This window comes from Psammomys obesus, unplaced genomic scaffold (genome assembly GCF_907164565.1).
Source record: "Psammomys obesus unplaced genomic scaffold, mPsaObe1.curated_primary_1811, whole genome shotgun sequence".
Taxonomy (NCBI): Eukaryota; Metazoa; Chordata; class Mammalia; order Rodentia; family Muridae; genus Psammomys; species Psammomys obesus.
Window position 1 is genome coordinate 16,015,584 of NW_026596125.1, and position 16,908 is coordinate 16,032,491.

General features: G+C 46.4%; 1 protein-coding gene across 1 annotated transcript in view; it reads left to right on the forward strand.

The window, feature by feature from the left end:
• Casp7 (caspase 7) overlaps positions 1-16,908 on the forward strand; it is a 44,259-nt gene that overhangs the window by 21,195 nt on the left and 6,156 nt on the right. The window contains exons 3-4 of the mRNA XM_055591715.1: positions 13,790-13,926; positions 14,381-14,509. Coding sequence (XP_055447690.1) covers positions 13,790-13,926; positions 14,381-14,509 — 266 coding nt within the window. The remainder of the gene's footprint in view (positions 1-13,789; positions 13,927-14,380; positions 14,510-16,908) is intronic.

Here is a 16,908-nt window from a genome sequence, read left to right on the forward strand (position 1 = left end):
GATAGATAGATAGATAGATAGATAGATAGATAGATAGATAGATAGATGATAGATATGGATAGATGAAATAGATAGATAGATATGGATGGATGAGATAGATGGATAGATAGAGATAGATATAGATGGATGAGATAGATAGATGATAGATAGATAGATAGATAGATAGATAGATAGATAGATAGATAGAACAGGATTCAGTGAAAAAAGACAGCAGACACAGACCTGTAGCTTGCGTGTTGTACATGCATGGGTGAAGGTGGCGGCCCTTGCTCACTTAGAAGAAAGAAGCCCGTGGCTAGATTGATGCTGCTTTCTAAAAATCTCTCGGACTTTATGGAGCAATGGCTGCTGACTGGCCCCGCAGCTGGCATTAAAGACCTCGTGCATTTGTTTATAACAAGACGCATCTTGAGTTGTTCCTGCACTATTTGTGCCCTTTGTCAGGTTCAAAGAAAGATACCTGTCCCTTGACCCAGGATGTGCCCAGCCCAACCCTGTGGGTCCGTACGACTCCAGCTCTGGTATTCTGGCTCCTTATACTGAGAAATTCTAAGAACCTGGGGGAGCAGAGCCTCGGGGAGCAGAGCCTCGCTCCGACAGCGCCGTCTCTAGGGGTGATGGCCAGCTGAGGAGGTCGCTAATCAGAATCTTTCAACACTTATTCCTTCCTCGCCTCGGCTGGGGACCTGCCGCCACCTTCTGCAGGGAGCTAATTCATTATCGTGGTCTCCTGAGTTCCTGGATTTCTGCTTGTCTAGTGGTTGGCTTGGCTACCACTGCTGATGGCAGGTAGAGGGCGGCTCTTTTTTAGCTGATAGACTAGGGCACAAAGAACACCTCTAACTAAGCCCACAGGGACGTTTTGCTGACACAAAAGGAACTCTAGCAAGCCAGGGGGATGCTGAGATGATGTCAGCAGTGACATGTCCTGGGACTCTTGACAGTGATACTAAGGTGATGGTCTCAGGCTTGTTCATGCTGATGGCATGTGTACAGGGGGCTCTGGCTGTCCCTCCCTCCTTTTCCCTGGTTCATTCTTTTTTTCTTTTTAAAGATTTATTTATTTTTATGTATATGAGTATTCTATCCTCATGCACACCTGCTTGCCAGAAGAGGGCATCAGATCACATAGATGGTTGTGAGCCACCATGTGGTTGCTGGGAATTGACCAGGACCATCTAGAAGAGCAGACAATACTCAACCTCTGAGCCATCTCTCTAGCCCTGCTGGCTCATTCTTGATGCCTTCTCAGCAGTCAGCCCTCCCCATCTCTGTTCCTTGCAGTAAGCTGAGCCCTTCATTTGCTTGTAGAATGGTAACCTTAATGGGTTGAGAGGATAGTCCGCCTCTGCAGTGCATCTGTGGTCCAGCAGACCTGCTGTAACAGAAAGCTACCATTAATATTGACTGGTCCACATCAGCAAGAGGAAGAGATTTGATACATTTCTTTTTTTTTTAATTTTTTATTTAACTTTTATTAATTACACTTTATTCATTTTGTATCCCCCCACAAGCCCCTCCCTCCTCCCCTCCCAGTCCCACCTCCCCCCCTCCTTTCTGCATGCATGCCCCTCCCCAAGTCCACTGATAGGGGAGGTCCTCCTCTCCTTCTTTCTGATCTTAGTCTATCAGTTCTCATCAGAAGTGGCTGCATTGTCAGGGTTCTAGGTTATCTCCATGAATAGTCCTTGGTTGGAGCATGAGTCTCTGGGAAGTTCCCTGTGTTCAAATTTTCTTGTTCTGTTGCTCTCCTTGTGGAGTTCCTGTCCTCTCCAGCTCTTACTATTTCCCACTTCTTACATACAATTCCATTCACTCTGCCCGACAGTTGGCCATCAGGCTCAGCATCTGCTTTGACAGTCTGCACGGCAGAGGCTTTCAGAGGCCCTCTGTGGCAGGTTCTGAGGTTGTTTCCTGTTTTCTTTTTCTTCTGATGTCCATCCTCTGTTTTCAGGATGGGGATTGAACATTTTAGTTAGGGTCCTCTCTTTTGCTTAGTTTGTTTAGATGTACAGATTTTAGTGGATTTATTCTATGTTGTGTGTTTATATGAGTGAGTATATAACGTGTGTGTCTTTTTGCTTCTGGGACAACTCACTCAGGATGATCCTTTCCAGGTCCCACCATTTAACTGCAAATTTCATGATTTCCTTATTTTTCATTGCTAAGTAATACTCCATTGTATAGATGTACCACATCTATATCCATTTCTGTATCCATTCTTCAGTTGAGGGGCATCTGGGCCGTTTCCAGCTTCTGGCTATTACAAATAAAGCTGCTACAAACATGGTTGAGCAAATGTCCTTTTTGTGTACTTGAGCCTCTTTTGGATATATACCTAGGAGTGGTATGGCTGGATCTTGAGGAAGCGCTATTCCTAGTTGTCTGAGAAAGTGCCACATTGATTTCCAGAGTGGTTGTACAAGTTTACATTCCCACCAGCAGTGGAGAAGGGTTCCCCTTTCTCCACAACCTCTCCAACATGTGTTGTCACTTGAGTTTTTGATCTTGGCCATTCTGATGGGTGTAAGGTGAAATCTCAGGGTTGTTTTGATTTGCATTTCCCTAGTGGCTAATGAGGTTGAGCATTTCTTTAAGTGCTTCTCTGCCATTCGATATTCCTCTACAGAGAATTCTCTGTTTAGCTCTGTTCCCCATTTTTTAAGTGGATTGCTTGGTTTGTTGCTTTTCAGCTTGTTTAGTTCTTTATATATATTGGATATGAGTCCTCTGTCAGATAAAGGGTTGGTGATGATTCTTTCCCAATCTGTAGGCAGTCCCTTTGTTTTGATGACAGTGTCCTTTGCTTTACAGAAGCTTTTCAGTTTCATGAGGTCCCATTTATTGATTGTTGCTCTTAGAGCCTGTGCTGTTGGTGTTCTGTTCAGGAAGTTTTCTCCTGTACCAATGAGTTCTAGGGTATTCCCCACTTTTTTTTTCTAGCCGATTTAATGTGTCTGGTTTTATGTTGAGGTCTTTGATTCACTTGGACTTCAGTTTTGTGCAGGGTGATAAGTATGGATTTATTTTTATTTTTCTACATGTAGACATCCAGTTGGACCAGCACCATTTGTTGAAGATGCTATCTTTTTTCCATTGTATGGTTTTGGCATCTTTGTCAAAAATCAGGTGTCCATAAGTGTGTGGGTTTATTTCTGGGTCTTCTGTTCAGTTCCATTGATCCACCATTCTGTTTCTATGCCAGTACCATGCAGTTTTTATAACTGTTGCTCTATAGTACAGCTTGAGATCAGGGATGGAGATACCTCCAGAAGATCTTTTATTGTAGAGGATTGGTTTAGCAATTCTGAGTTTCTTGTTATTCCATATGAAGTTGAGAATTTTTCTTTCCAGGTCTGTAAAGAATTATGTTGGCAATTTGATGGGAATTGCATTAAATCTGTAGATTGCTTTTGGTAAGATGGCCATTTTTACTATGTTAATCCTGCCAAGCCATGAGCATGGGAGATCTTTCCATCTTCTCATATCTTCTTCTAATTCTTCAGAGACTTGAAATTTTTTTTCATACAAGTCTTTGACTTGCTTGGTTAGGGTTACACCAAGGTACTTTATGTCATTTGTGGTTATTGTGAAGGGTGTTGTTTCTCTAAGTTCTTTCTCAGCCCTTTTGTCTTTTGTATACATGAGGGCTACTGATTTTTTTGAGTTAATTTTGTATCCGGCCACTTTGCTGAAGGTGTTTATCAGCTGTAGGAGTTCCCTGGTAGAGTTTTTGGGGTCACTCATGTATACTATCATATCATCTGCAAACAGTGATAATTTGACTTCTTCCTTTCCAATCTGTATCCCCTTGATCTCCTTCAACTGTCTTATTGCTCTAGCAAGGACTTCCAGCACTATGTTGAAGAGGTATGGAGAGAGTGGGCAGCCTTGTCTTGTCCCTGATTTCAGTGGGATTACTTTAAGTTTCTCTCTGTTCAGTTTGAAGTTGGCTATAGGCTTGCTGTATATCGCCTTTACTATGTTTAGATATGTGCCTTGTATCCCTGATCTCTCCAATACTTTAAACCATGAATGGATGTTGAATTTTGTCAAATGCTTTTTCAGCATCTAGGGAGATTATCATGTGGTTTTTTTCTTTCAGTTTGTTAATATGGTGGATCACATTGATGGATTTCCCTATATTGAACCACCTCTGCATACCTGGGATGAAGCCTACTTGGTCATAGTGGATAATATCTTTGATGTGTTCTTGTATTCGGTTTGCAAGTATTTTGTTAAGTATTTTTGCATCAATGTTCATAAGGGAGATTGGCCTGAAATTCTCTTTCTTTGTTGAGTCTTTGTGAGGTTTAGGTACCAAGGTGACTGTGGCTTCATAGAAGGAGTTTGGTAATGTTCCTTCTGTTTCTATTTTGTGGAATAGTTTGAAGAGAATTGGAGTTAGCTCTTCTTTGAAGGTCTGGTAGAATTCTGCGCTGAAACCATCTGGTCCTGGGCTTTTTTTGAATGGGAGACTTTTGATGACTGCTTCTATTTCTTTGGGGGATATAGGACTATTTAATTGATTTACCTGGTCCTGATTCAGCTTTGGTAAGTCAAATCGATCAGGAAAATTGTCCGTTTCATTTAGATTTTCAAATTTTGTGGCATATAGACTTTTGAAGTAAGTCTTAATGATTGTTTGGATTTCCTCAGTGTCTGTAGTTATGTCCCCCTTTTTATTCCTGATTTTGTTGATTTGGGTGGTGTCTCTCTGCCTTTTAGTTAGCTTGGCTAAGGGTTTGTTGATCTTGTTGATTTTCTGAAAGAACCAGCTCTTGGTTTCATTGATTCTTTGAATTGTTTTATTTGTTTCTAATTGATTGATTTCAGCCCTGAGTTTGATTATTTCCAGCCGTCTACTCCTTTTTGGTGTGTCTGCTTCTTCTTTTTCTAGGGTTTTTAAGTGGGCCATTAAGTTGCTTGAATGAGCTGTCTCGAATTTCTTCTTGAAGGCACTTAGTGCTATGAACTTTCCTCTTAGCACTGCTTTCATTGTGTCCCACAAGTTTGGGTATGTTGTGTCTTCATTTTCATTGAGTTCTAGGAAGACTTTAATTTCTTTCTTTATTTCTTCCCTGACCCAGCTGTCATTTAGTAACAAGTTGTTCAGTTTCCATGTGTGTGTAGGCTTTTTGCTATTTCTGTTGTTGTTGAGGTCCAACTTTATTCCATGGTGATCAGACAAGATACAAGGGATTATTTCGATCTTCTTGTATCTGTTGAGGCTTGCTTTGTGACCAACTATATGGTCTATTTTGGAGAAGGTTCCATGAGGTGCTGAGAAGAAGGTAAATTCTTTTGTGTTTGGGTGTAAAGTTCTGTAAATGTCTGTGAGGTCCATTTGATTCATGACCTCTGTCAGAGTTGTTTCTTTATTTAAGTTCTGTTTTGTTGACCTGTCCTTTGTTGAGAGTGGGGTGTTGAGTCTCCCACTATTAATGTGTGGGGATCTATATGTGGTTTAAATTTTATCAATGTTTCTTTTACAAATGTGGGTGCTCTTGTATTTGGGGCATAGATGTTCAGGATTGTGATGTCTTCCTGGTGGAATTTTCCCTTGATGAGTATGAAGTATCCTTCCCCATCTCTTTTTATTAATTTTGGTTGAAAGTCTATTTTATCAGATATTAGAATGGCTACTCCTGCTTGTTTCTTGAGTCCATTTGCTTGGAAAGTCGTCTTCCAACCTTTTACCCTCAGGTAATGTCTATCTTTGTGCCTTAGGTGTGTTTCTTGTATGCAACAGATTGCTGGGTTTTGTTTACATATCCATTCTGTTAATCTGTGTCTTTTTACTGGAGAGTTGAGTCCATTGGTGTTGAGAGAGATTAATGACCAGTGGCTGTTAGATCCTTTGATTTTGATGTTGGCTGTGGTTATAAGGTTGTGTGCTTGGTTGCTTTTTGTTTTACTGTAGTAAGGTTAATTATTTCCTGTGTTTTCTTGACAGAAGCTAATTTTCTTGGGTTGTATTTTCCCTTCCAGTGTCTTCTGTAATGCTGGATTTGTGTGTAGGTATTGTTGAAATTTGTTTTTGTCATTGAATATCTTGTTTTCTCCGTCTATGAGGACTGAGAGTTTTTCAGGGTAGAGTAGCCTGGGCTAACATCTGTGTTCTCTTAGAGTCTGCATGATATCCGTCCAGGCCCTTCTAGCTTTCATAGTCTCTGTTGAAAAGTCAGGTGTGATTTTAATGGGTTTGCCATTATATGTTACTTGGCCTTTTTCCCTTGCAGCTTTTAGTATTTTTTCTTTGTTCTGTATACTTACTGTTTTGATTATTATGTGGCAGGAGGATTTTCTTTTCTGGTCAAGTTTGTAGGGTGTTCTGTAGGCCTCATGTATTCTTATTGGCCTCTCCTTTAACTTGGGGAAATTTTCTTCAATGATTTTGTTGAAAGTATTTTCTGGGCCTTGGAGAAGGGAGTCTTCTTTTTCCTCTATACCTGTTATTCTTAGGTTTTGTCTTTTCATATTGTCTTGGATTTCTTGGACGGTCTGTGTCAGGAATTTTTTGGATTTAACATTTTCTTTGACAGATACATCGATTTCTTCCATTGTATCTTCTACACCTGAGATTCTTTCTTCCATCTCTTGTAGTCTGTTAGTTATGCTTACCTCTGTAGTTCCCTGTTTTCTTCCCTAAATTCTTCCTCTCCATTATTTCCTCCATTTGTGTTTTCTTTAATTTTTCCAGTTCTATCTTCAGGTCTTGATTTGTTTTGTTTACTTCTTTCACCTGTCTGAATGTATTTTCCTCTTTTTCTTTTAGTTCCTTCAACTCTGTTTCTTTTACTTCTTTCAGTGATTTAATTATTTCTTCTCTGAAGATCGCAAACTGTTTGGCTGCATCTTCCTATATTTCTTCACGGATGGCCATAATCTGCTTGTCTTTAACTTCCTCCATTTCTTTACCGATAGCCATGATCTGTTTGGTTTTATCTTCCTCTAATTCTTTATGTATTTTATTTGTTTCCTCTATTATCCTCTTCATCAGCATAGATGTAAGGTCATCTTCTTGATTTTCTATTATGCTGCGTTGTCCAGGGCTGTTCGCCCCTGGATGGCTGGGTTCTGGAGATGCCATATTGCTCTGTCTTTTGTTGGTTGAGCTTTTACGCTGACCTCTACCCATTGGGCTGTTTTAGGTGTTGGCTGTTAGTTTCTGTGCTTTCTGGAGTCCTGAGGTAGGGAGAATCCCCTTGGCCAGAAGATGATTTTTCCTGAAGGAGTCCTCCTCTGCTTTTTGGGTATGGTCACTGTATGGCCAGTGTTTCTCAGGAATTGCCACTGCTCACCTCAGGTGTATAGATCTGAGTAGTAGCTGTGGTCTTTGTTAGGCAGGGGGGGCTGTCCTCTTACCCATAGAAGTTCTCAAGACAGCTGCCCCACTGCTGGGTTTCTCGTTTTAAATTTAGTGAGCTGCTGCTGTTGTTACAGTTTTCCAGGTACAGTCCTCTTGAAGAAACTGCTGATTCCCTAACTGTGGGGTTTTCTCCCAACAGGGAAACTCAGTCTGTTATCCTGGGGCACACAGTTCTGTCTGGGAAAGTGGGAGGAGTGCCCAGCAAGTCTCTGGGCCAGAGGCTTAATGCTCCGCTCTGGGCCTGGAGAATGTGCACCTAGGTTGAGTTGGCGCCTGGGGGCACCGCTCTGGTCTGGAGGCTGGTAACTGAGGGCTCCACTCTGGTCTGAAGGCTGGGTGCCTCACTCTGGACTGGAAGCTGTGTGTCCCTGTCTGGGATGTCAGCTGCGGGCACTGCTCTGGTCTGGACGCTGTGGGTACAGCCCTTTTGAAGGACCAGGGATTCCCACAGTTTTGTCAGTCTAGCTAGGGATAACTGGTTGATCCTTGGCACAGTATCTGAGGGCTGCTGTAATGGCTCTCTGGCTTTTGTAGGTCTGAGGATGCAGCTGTGTGCCCCAGTGCCCTAGGGGAACTCAATAATGGCGGCTGAGCACAGCGCTCCTGCCTGCATTAGAAAGCTAGAGCCTAGAGCCTGCGTGAATCCAGAAAGTCTTTTGGTGCTGGGTGTCCTGAGCATCAGGTGTTAGACCTGATGATCCCCCTGCTGTGGGGTTTCCTCCTGCCAGGGACACCCAGTCTTTGCTTTGGGGACCGCCGTTCTGTCTGGGGTGGCAAGTAGAACCCACAGGCACAGACGCCCACCCGTGGATCCGCCTTTCTGGCCTTTGGGAGCCTGGGTGTCTGCCTAAACTGGGTAATTTTCCTGAGACCTTTTCGGGGTGGTGGTATCAACCGAGTGCTCTGAGATCAGACCAGCTATTTCCCTCTCTGTGGGTTTGCACCCGACAGTGAAACTCAGTCTCTGGTGCCCTGGGGCCCACAGTTCTATCTGAGGCCGCAAATCAGGCGCGCAGGCAGGGCTCTGTGCTGGCGCCTAGGTCCCAGGCTCTGGCTCCGGGCTGGCTCCTGGGGCGCCTGTGGAACCCGAGTCTTTTCCAGGGGATGTCTGGGTGACCTAAGATCGGTCCCAATCGTTTCCTGCTCCGTGGGGTTATCTCTCGACTGGAAAATCCAGTCTATGATGTTGTGGGCCCACAGTTCAGTCTGGGACAGTGACCAGATCACGCTGGCGTGTGGCTCTGGGCTGGTGACCAAGTGCCTGGTGGAACCGGGATCTCTTTCGAAGTTTTGCCGGGTGAGTTAAAGCTGATTGAATCCCACACCATGGGGTATCCTCTCACCTGGGAAACACAATCACTTGTGTTTTATGGCCTCAAGTTCTGATTGCTGGTCATTGTGCCTATCCTGCTGTGCTGCTGCTCAGAATGAAAGTCCTCCCGGCGTCGCCATCTTGGCCCGCCCCTCCATTTCTCTTTTTTTTTTTTTTAAGATTTATTTATTATTTATACAACATTCTGCCTGTATACCAGATCTTACTATAGATGGTTATGAGCCACCATGTGGTTGCTGGGAATTGAACTCGGGACCTTTGGAAGAACAGCAAGTGTTCTTAACCTCTGAGCCAGCTCTCCAGCCCTGAGGAAGAGATTTTAAAAGTAACACTTCACAGCTGATGAACTAGCTCAGTGGGTAAAGGTGTTTGCCACCCTGATGCCCCGAGTCCGGGCCTCCAGAAATACATGGTGGGCAGAGAGAGCCAGTTCCTACAAACTGTCCTCCGGCCTCCACACCTATGCCATGGCATGTGCACGCACACACACACACACACACACACACACACACACACTGTAATTGTAAAATTTTTGAGTAGATAATTTAGGGGCAGGTTTGGGGAGGAAACCTGTCCCTGCCACCCTTCTGAGATATTTCCCAGGATAAGAAGTGCTCTTCACTTGCAATTCAGTTTTGCAGACACTTTTTGTAACCATTGTAACTATTGTCTTTGTGGTGCATATGTCTTTATTACCCACGTCCGTGTTCCTTTTCCGTGTTCCTTTTTGTAACGGAGTGAATCAGGAACTGTTGGCTTAAGTGATGAGGTAACGTTCCAGGTTCTGCACTAACTTAAGCAGAAGTTGGCTTGGTTCCCATGGAACATGTTCTCCAGCCCTTTTCTTTATGAAAGACACTTGCTGGTTTTGTTTTGCATGTTACTGAGGAGGATGCAGTGACAGCTAGGCTGTGAAGAGCCACGTGTGAAAACATGGCTGCCATTCTAGAAACTATTGGGGTTTTAAAATTATTGCATCAGGAGGTGGTTTGGGGGGAGGGGCACACGTGTTTGCGCACACACAGTTGCACAGTGCCGAGATCAGAGGACAACTTGCTGGAGTCAGTTTTCTCCTTTTACCGTGTGGGGTCCAGGGATGACACTCAGGCCACCTTTTATCTGCTGAGCCGTCTTGCTAGGCCCTCATCATAGAATTCTCACCACAGAAGACAGAAGTAGAATTGTGCCTCGTCAAGGGTTTTCTTGAGTAAGGTGTTCTCTGGCCTGTAGGACATCCTGTAACCCTCACGGCCCTTGGATGGCCTTCAGTTAGCTATAGGACACGTGCCCTAAAGTGAAGTGAATACACTAAGACTCCTGCCCACCTAAGTTTTCTACCATTTTCTTCCTATCCTGGTCTTTTCCACAGGGTCACAGAGAAGGCTAGACCATTTATAAAAGGTCCCAGAGTCAGCACCAGCTTCCATGACAGTAAGCTGAGCCCCGCTGCCCAGGATTTCAGTATCAAAGGCAGTTTGTTTTTCAAAGAAGTCCATGTGTAGAGGAAGCACACACCAGGAGGCTGGCTCTCAGAGAATCACATCCCAGCCAGATCTGGACTTGGCCTTGGCCTTGGGAATGTGCACTGATCTCAGGAAGCTCCTACAGGTGGCAAGTGCCAACCTGGAAAAGTAGGCTTTGTCTGTTTTGAACTTGGTGGGTCTCAACACTCTTTCACATACCTTACCCTGTTAGATCCTAAGTGAGAACAAGAGCTGTGTTTGTCACTGAGAAAATCAAGTCTCTAAAAACACTTTCCCAGTGCCCCCATTTTTCCCAGGCCAGCTGCTGATCCAGCTGTGGAGCCCGGGAGCGTCACCTGCACAGCGCTTGCTCAATCTGGGGCCAAGCTAGGACCATGAAGGACTCTCTGAGGACAGGTAGCTTATCGCGTTGGCTATATCTAGAAGCCTGTCTGTGCTTGCTGCCATTTGAGGGTCAGCGCTGTTCAGTCAGTAACAGGTCTGAGGAGCACATGCTTGGACACGGACCCATGTGCTCACTCCTGCCCAGTCCAGCCTCCATCATTCGTCTTTAGTGGGATCCTGGTGCCTGCCTCTCAGAGTTGCATCAAGAGTCAGTGAGGAAATGCAGCTGAAAGTCTTAGCAAGCCCCAGAGGCACACATGTGAGTTGTTGTTATCGATAGCTGGAATATGGGCATTGTAAGTACTACCCGTGTGATGACTGAACACAGGAAAGCTCCTGGGATGGGAGACTGTGCATCTATATTTTAATACACATAGCGGTCACCATCTTAGGACTGTTGAGAAGGTGGAAAGAGAAAATAGAGTCTCCTGCCCATGTGGCATGCCCTTGAACCTCTTCTGGCTGACACTCTATGGGAAGCCTCAGGCCACCTTGCCTCCCCTCTATAGTGGTGGGGGGAGTGGGTAGGAATGTCAGCTTGCAGCCTCTTAGAATCACCTGATCATTGAGCCCCTGTGAAGAGCTGTCTTGATTGCAGTAAGTGAAGTAGGAAGCCCCACCTCAGATCTGAGCAACAGCATCGTGTTAAATGATGTTGTGTAAACTTTACTCACCAATATTCTCTAACTGGTTAAATAAAAGTTGCTGACAGCCAGTTACTGGGCAGAATGGAAGTAGGCAGGGCTTCAGTTCTCAGGCCTGGGGGTGTGCTTGGGGGAGCTCAGGTAGGGACCATGAGGCTGGGAGAAGAGGGAGGGAGAGAGAGAAGGAAGAAGATGGAGAAAGAGGGCGTGGCCTAATGGAGCGGATCCAGCCCAGTCAGGATGACTGATTGGCAAGTAACTTGGGGAGTGCAGCTGGGAAATACTCAGACTCGCATAGAAAATTAGTTTAGATCACACCTGCCCATTATTGTGATAAAGCGATTTAAATAAATCAATAGGTCTCTGTATCAATTATTGGTGGATTAGCTGGGACATAGTAAGAGCCCTATATGAATTAATAAATACTCAACAACAGCCCAAATAAAAAGGATGTAGAAGAAAGACTACTTGCCTACTGCTCCTTTATCCTTCCCTCTCAACTATGGAGTTACTTTGCTCCACTGCTGCTGCTGCTGCTGATGATGATGACGAGGATGACAATGATGGTGGTGGTGTGGTGAACTCTGGGGATATTGAAACTAGTGTTTCTAGGCTCCCAGTGTGGAGTGGGGAGCAGCAGCTCTTTAGGAATAGTCCAGGTCTCCAGCAGCAGCCGATTCCCTGAGTTCTCAGCATCTGGGGTACGAGACAGCCATTGGTGGACTGCCCCAGCTGCATCATGCCAGGCAGTCTTAGAAGCCTCTTTTAACATATATCCATTGTTCCTCTAGAGCCCTGACTAATGCAAGTAGGCTGTGCCTATTAGATGTGACTTTGCCTGTTTTATAAGAAAGGAAGTTGGTACTCTGCAAAGGGCAATGGCACACTGGCCTAAGTCACCAGCATGGAGACACAGGACTCTGCCTCCCCCAAATCCAGTGATCCAGGGTCCTGTTGTCCAAGGGCAGGTGGATGGGACAGAATGGGCATGGACAGACAGAAGGAAAGCAGAGATCAGCTTCTGGGTGATGTTCCTTTAAAAATGAAATGGTGCCATGGAAGAAACCTGTCCTTGTAAATATGAAGGACAGATTCATGCTGAGTACAAGAAAAGGAAGAAACCCTCAGTCAGACACATTGAACTCCTCTGCACTCCAGACCAAAGAGCAGTGAGGAGGAGAGGCTGAATCCTTTTAGAGATGCTAAAAGGTGCTGCCATGGAGAAGGGTCCAGGAAAGCTCCAGACACGGACCTTGAAGTCTCGTTTATGGGGCAGCAGTGGCATTTCACGGACGTTTGCCTCTGCTGTCTTTGGGGAGAGCTGCATAAAGAGGTTTGCTCAGCATGTTACATGGCAAACATCGCTTCCATAGCGTTTGACCCTCCTCTTCCTCCTCTCAGGTTCTCCCATGATGGCCATGCTCTCCACAGAGCTGTGTGCTTTTGCCCAGTAGAGCCAAAGTTGTTTGGGGGATGGGAAAAGCATGTTCTTCTAGAAATGCTGTCTCACTCCCACCCCCACTAATATAAGTGCCATTGAGATATTGATCCATACAGAAAGGCACTCGAAGAACGTGGGGATTTTTGTTGACATATGTCTATAACCACCACCAGTCTATAAAAAAATAATAATGTGGGAGTGGGAGAGATGGCTCAGTGGGTGGAGAGATGGCTCAGTGGGTGGAGAGATTCCTGTGCAAACCTGAGTTTGATCCCCAGCACCCACATATAGGTTAGACAGGGCAGTGGGTGTCTACGACCTGACCGCTAGCTGGGACAGGTAGAGCCAGGCAGCTCAGGGGCAGGCAGGCTGGCGGAAGGAGCAGCTCCCTGTTCATAGAGAGAACATGTCTGGGGGGGGGGGTGAGAAGCAATAAGGAAGACAGCTGATGTTGACGGTAGAGCACACACATGAGCACACTCCTGTTCATACATGCACACGCAGGCTTGGCATTCCTCTGGTTTCCGGCTCTGCAGACTCTTAGTGTGAGGTGCTCGAGTCTGTGTAGTCGCTGTGTATTGGCTCTTCACTGTGTTTTGCTTATGACGTTCTTTGAGTGCTTCATGCTGTTTTGGTTCCTTCAGTCTGTTTTACTGTTACATGAATATTCCTCAGTTCTGCCACTCACTGTAGACAGGACTGTGGGTGATTTCTCTCTGGGTCACAATGAGCAGTGTAGCCCTGTCTTTTAGTAAACCTTTGCCTGACCCTGCTGTGGAGTTTGTGCAAGTTCAGTTTTAGTGTGTGCTGCCTGCCAGCCTTGCACAGCGGACAGCCCAGTAGGTCCCCAGCAGCCCCCAAGTTCATGGCAGACTGAGCCAGCCATTTCTCTCACTGTGTGGCCACGCTGGGAAGCGTGCTGTGCCAGCGTGCTGTGACCGTGATCTGCCTTTTCGGACATCTGGGGACACTTACCCTGGACCCCTATTTCATTTAAACATGACAGTTAAGACAGTTAGACAGAGCCGTCTGTCTGCCTTGAGTCTTCAATCTACAAATACCATCGCTTAACTGGGCGCACAGCTATGTAGACTGCTTCCTCAGCCTCTGACTGACTCTCTGTATCCCAAGGAAAAAGAAGAAAAATGCCTCTGGCCGCCCAGTCAGGACGGCCCGGGACCGAGTGCCCACATACCTGTATAGCATGGATTTCGAGAAGATGGGCAAATGCATCATTATAAACAACAAGAACTTCGACAAAGCGACAGGTAGGTGCTGGGGCCAGGGCCAGCCTCTGCTGGTCCTCCCAGACATGCATCAGGGAGCAGCCGTGCCAACCCCTCTGCAGTGGTGTTCCATGCACGGGAGAAAGGGCTGCAGAGACTCTTCAGTCTAAGGCACTGCTGAGAGTCAAGGAGCCTGACTTAGTTACTTGCCTGTTGCTGTGATAAAATGGGGGATTCTAGATCATGTGACACTGACAGCCAGTACTGACCATCACAAGACCTGAGTGGCTTTGAGTCTCCATGAGGGGGCTGTCCTTCTGCGGAGCTGAACTCCTCCTTTGGGGTCTGCCTGTAGTCACACTTGTGCATGTGAGCCGTGTCATTGAAAGGTGTTTTTCCTATTTCAAGCCCTGATGCCAGAGCCCACTCAGCATGTGGTCTGACCGGGGCCTGTCCTCAGTGTTGCTCAACTCCACTCCTTGCTTTACCCCCACAGGTATGGACGTCCGGAACGGCACAGACAAAGACGCAGAGGCTCTCTTCAAGTGCTTCCGAAGCCTGGGTTTTGAGGTGGCCGTCTACAATGACTGCTCTTGTGCAAAGATGCAAGAGCTGCTTAGACGAGGTGAGTGTGAACTGTCCTTGTCAGTCCTACCCCAGAGGAACAGGCTCTAGGCTCTGAGATGCTGGCTGTGGAGATACCACATTGTAATTGTGTGGATGGGCTTCGGAGACGGTGAGAGGAAGGCTGCCGAGAAGATCAGGGAGCACATTAGACTCCGAGAGCTACGCCCATTCCCGGTAGGGTGTGCTTTCTATGTGCCAGACCTGGGCAGCCTTTAACATTGTGGCATTTCACTGGCATCCACACAGCCCAAGCTGATACATGGTGCAGAGTCACAGCGTCCATCCTAGTTAGGGCCACTTCCCATTTCGTGTTGAGGCCACGGCTGCCGTGCGGCCCATGCTGCCCACAGTTGGGCCTTAAAGAGTGCCACTGGGGCACTCATACTTGGGGAAAGTGCTTTCAGCAGAATCCTACCTGCTCGTTAGACAGGGACCTACAACAGCAGAGGGCTCAGCTTTTCTTAACTACCCAGCTGAAAAAGAAAGGTATTATGCAGCCTTTCATATTTTCCTTTTAATTGATTTCTTGGGACCAAAGAAATGACTCGGTGATTACGAATGCTGACTGCTCCCGCAAGCGCCTGGGTTTGGTGGAGTTTGGCTCACTGCACCCCTGTTGGATGGCTCACACCCACCTGTAGCTCCAGCTCAAGAGCATCAGAGGCTGGCTTCTGGCTTCTGCAGGTCTTCTCTCTCTCTCTCTCTCTCTCTCTCTCTCTCTCTCTCTCTCTCTCACACACACACACACACACACACACACACACACTACAGGCTCCATTCACACACACACACACACAAACACACACACACACAGATTAAATAAATCTCGAAAACAATCTAAAATTCACATGAAATACCTGCGTGAGTGCCAGCACATAGGAGGCATCCCTGAAATTCTAAATCTTTCCCCCATGGCTTTTATGGAATTAGCTAGTAGGTTGGTTAGTGTCACAACCATAAAAAAGCTGAAGCCAAGCCAGTGAGCTGTGTGCTCCCTGATTCCTCTCCTGATCCCTGTACTGACAGCTGTCTGATTTTTTTCCTGTTAACTTGCTAATTTACATGCTCCACAGTGCCCCAGCCCGTCTTCCAGACTGTGCCTTGGTGTCCCCAGCCCGACTTGCAGGCTGTGCCTCAGTGTCCCCAGCCCGTCTTCCAAGCTGTGCCTCAGTGTCCCCAGCCTCGGTGTCCCCAGCCTGTCTTCCAGGCTGTTCCAGCCTCAGTGTCCCCAACCCGTCTTCCAGGCTGTGCCTCGGTGTCCCCAGCCTGACTTGCAGGTTGCTTTTCTCCCACATGTACCCCATTGCCCCCACTCATGCCTCTGCTCCCCTCCCAGGATGCCCTGCCTAGGTCCATAGCTGACATATACGTGTATCTAAGCACACACATACATGCTTGCATACTTTTAAAACCAGGTTACACACATGAGAGGAAGTGGGGGCTTTGTGTTTGAGGCTGATTTCCCCTAACACAGTGGTTTCCAGCTCTGTCCAGTTTCCTGCAGTTTCTCTACGGCTGCGCAAAGCTCCATTGTACAGATGCGCCGCACATCTGTTGTCCACTTTTCCTTGACGGGCTGGTTCAGTTCCCTGGCTACTGTGGCCAGGACAACAGTACACATGGCTGAGCACGTGTGTCTGTGGCGCGGCGTCCTTTCACTTTCTGTTTTCCATCTCCATGGGTGCTGTGTAGTAGAGCTGCTGCTGTAATCACCTTAAACGGACAGTTACTGGACTTAAAAGACGGTTGCCTCATTAGGATCCTTTCTGTCTCCCATAACCAGAGCAGCCCAGCTGTTAACCCCATGCTGTTTCCCCTCCCCTAGCCACCCACACCCCCGTCTGCTTTTCCCCTGTGAACTTTGCTGTCTCACCAGAGCGAAGTCCTGCAGCATTTGGCCTTTTGTGACCCATTTGTGGCTTATTCTGCTTGGCCTAACGTTTTCTTTTCTTCAATGAATATTTGTGTGATGCCTGTTATGTATCTCACTTAAAAAATAGCAACTGTAGCTGGGCGTGGTGGAGCAGACCTTTAATCCCAGCACTCAGGACACAGAGGCAGGCTTAGTTTGAGACCGGCCTGGTCTACATAGCAAGTTTTATGCATGTTTATATATAAAGAAATAGGAACTCACTTCATCGCCACTGTAACCACCTCAGAAAAGAAAACGGAGACCAGCTAACCTCTGTGGTGTCACGGAACCAGCCACAGAGCAGCTGTGTTCCTCTGTTTCCAGTGTCCTCTAGTGTCTGTTTTAGTGCCTGGGTTCTGTCTGAGAGAAGTTCTGGAATTCTCCCAGACTGTTCACACTCTCCTCAGAGACATGGCTTAGCCCTATCTTTTGGAAAGATCCCCACAGCATGCTCTCCCCTCCCCACAGCATGCTCTCCCCTCCCC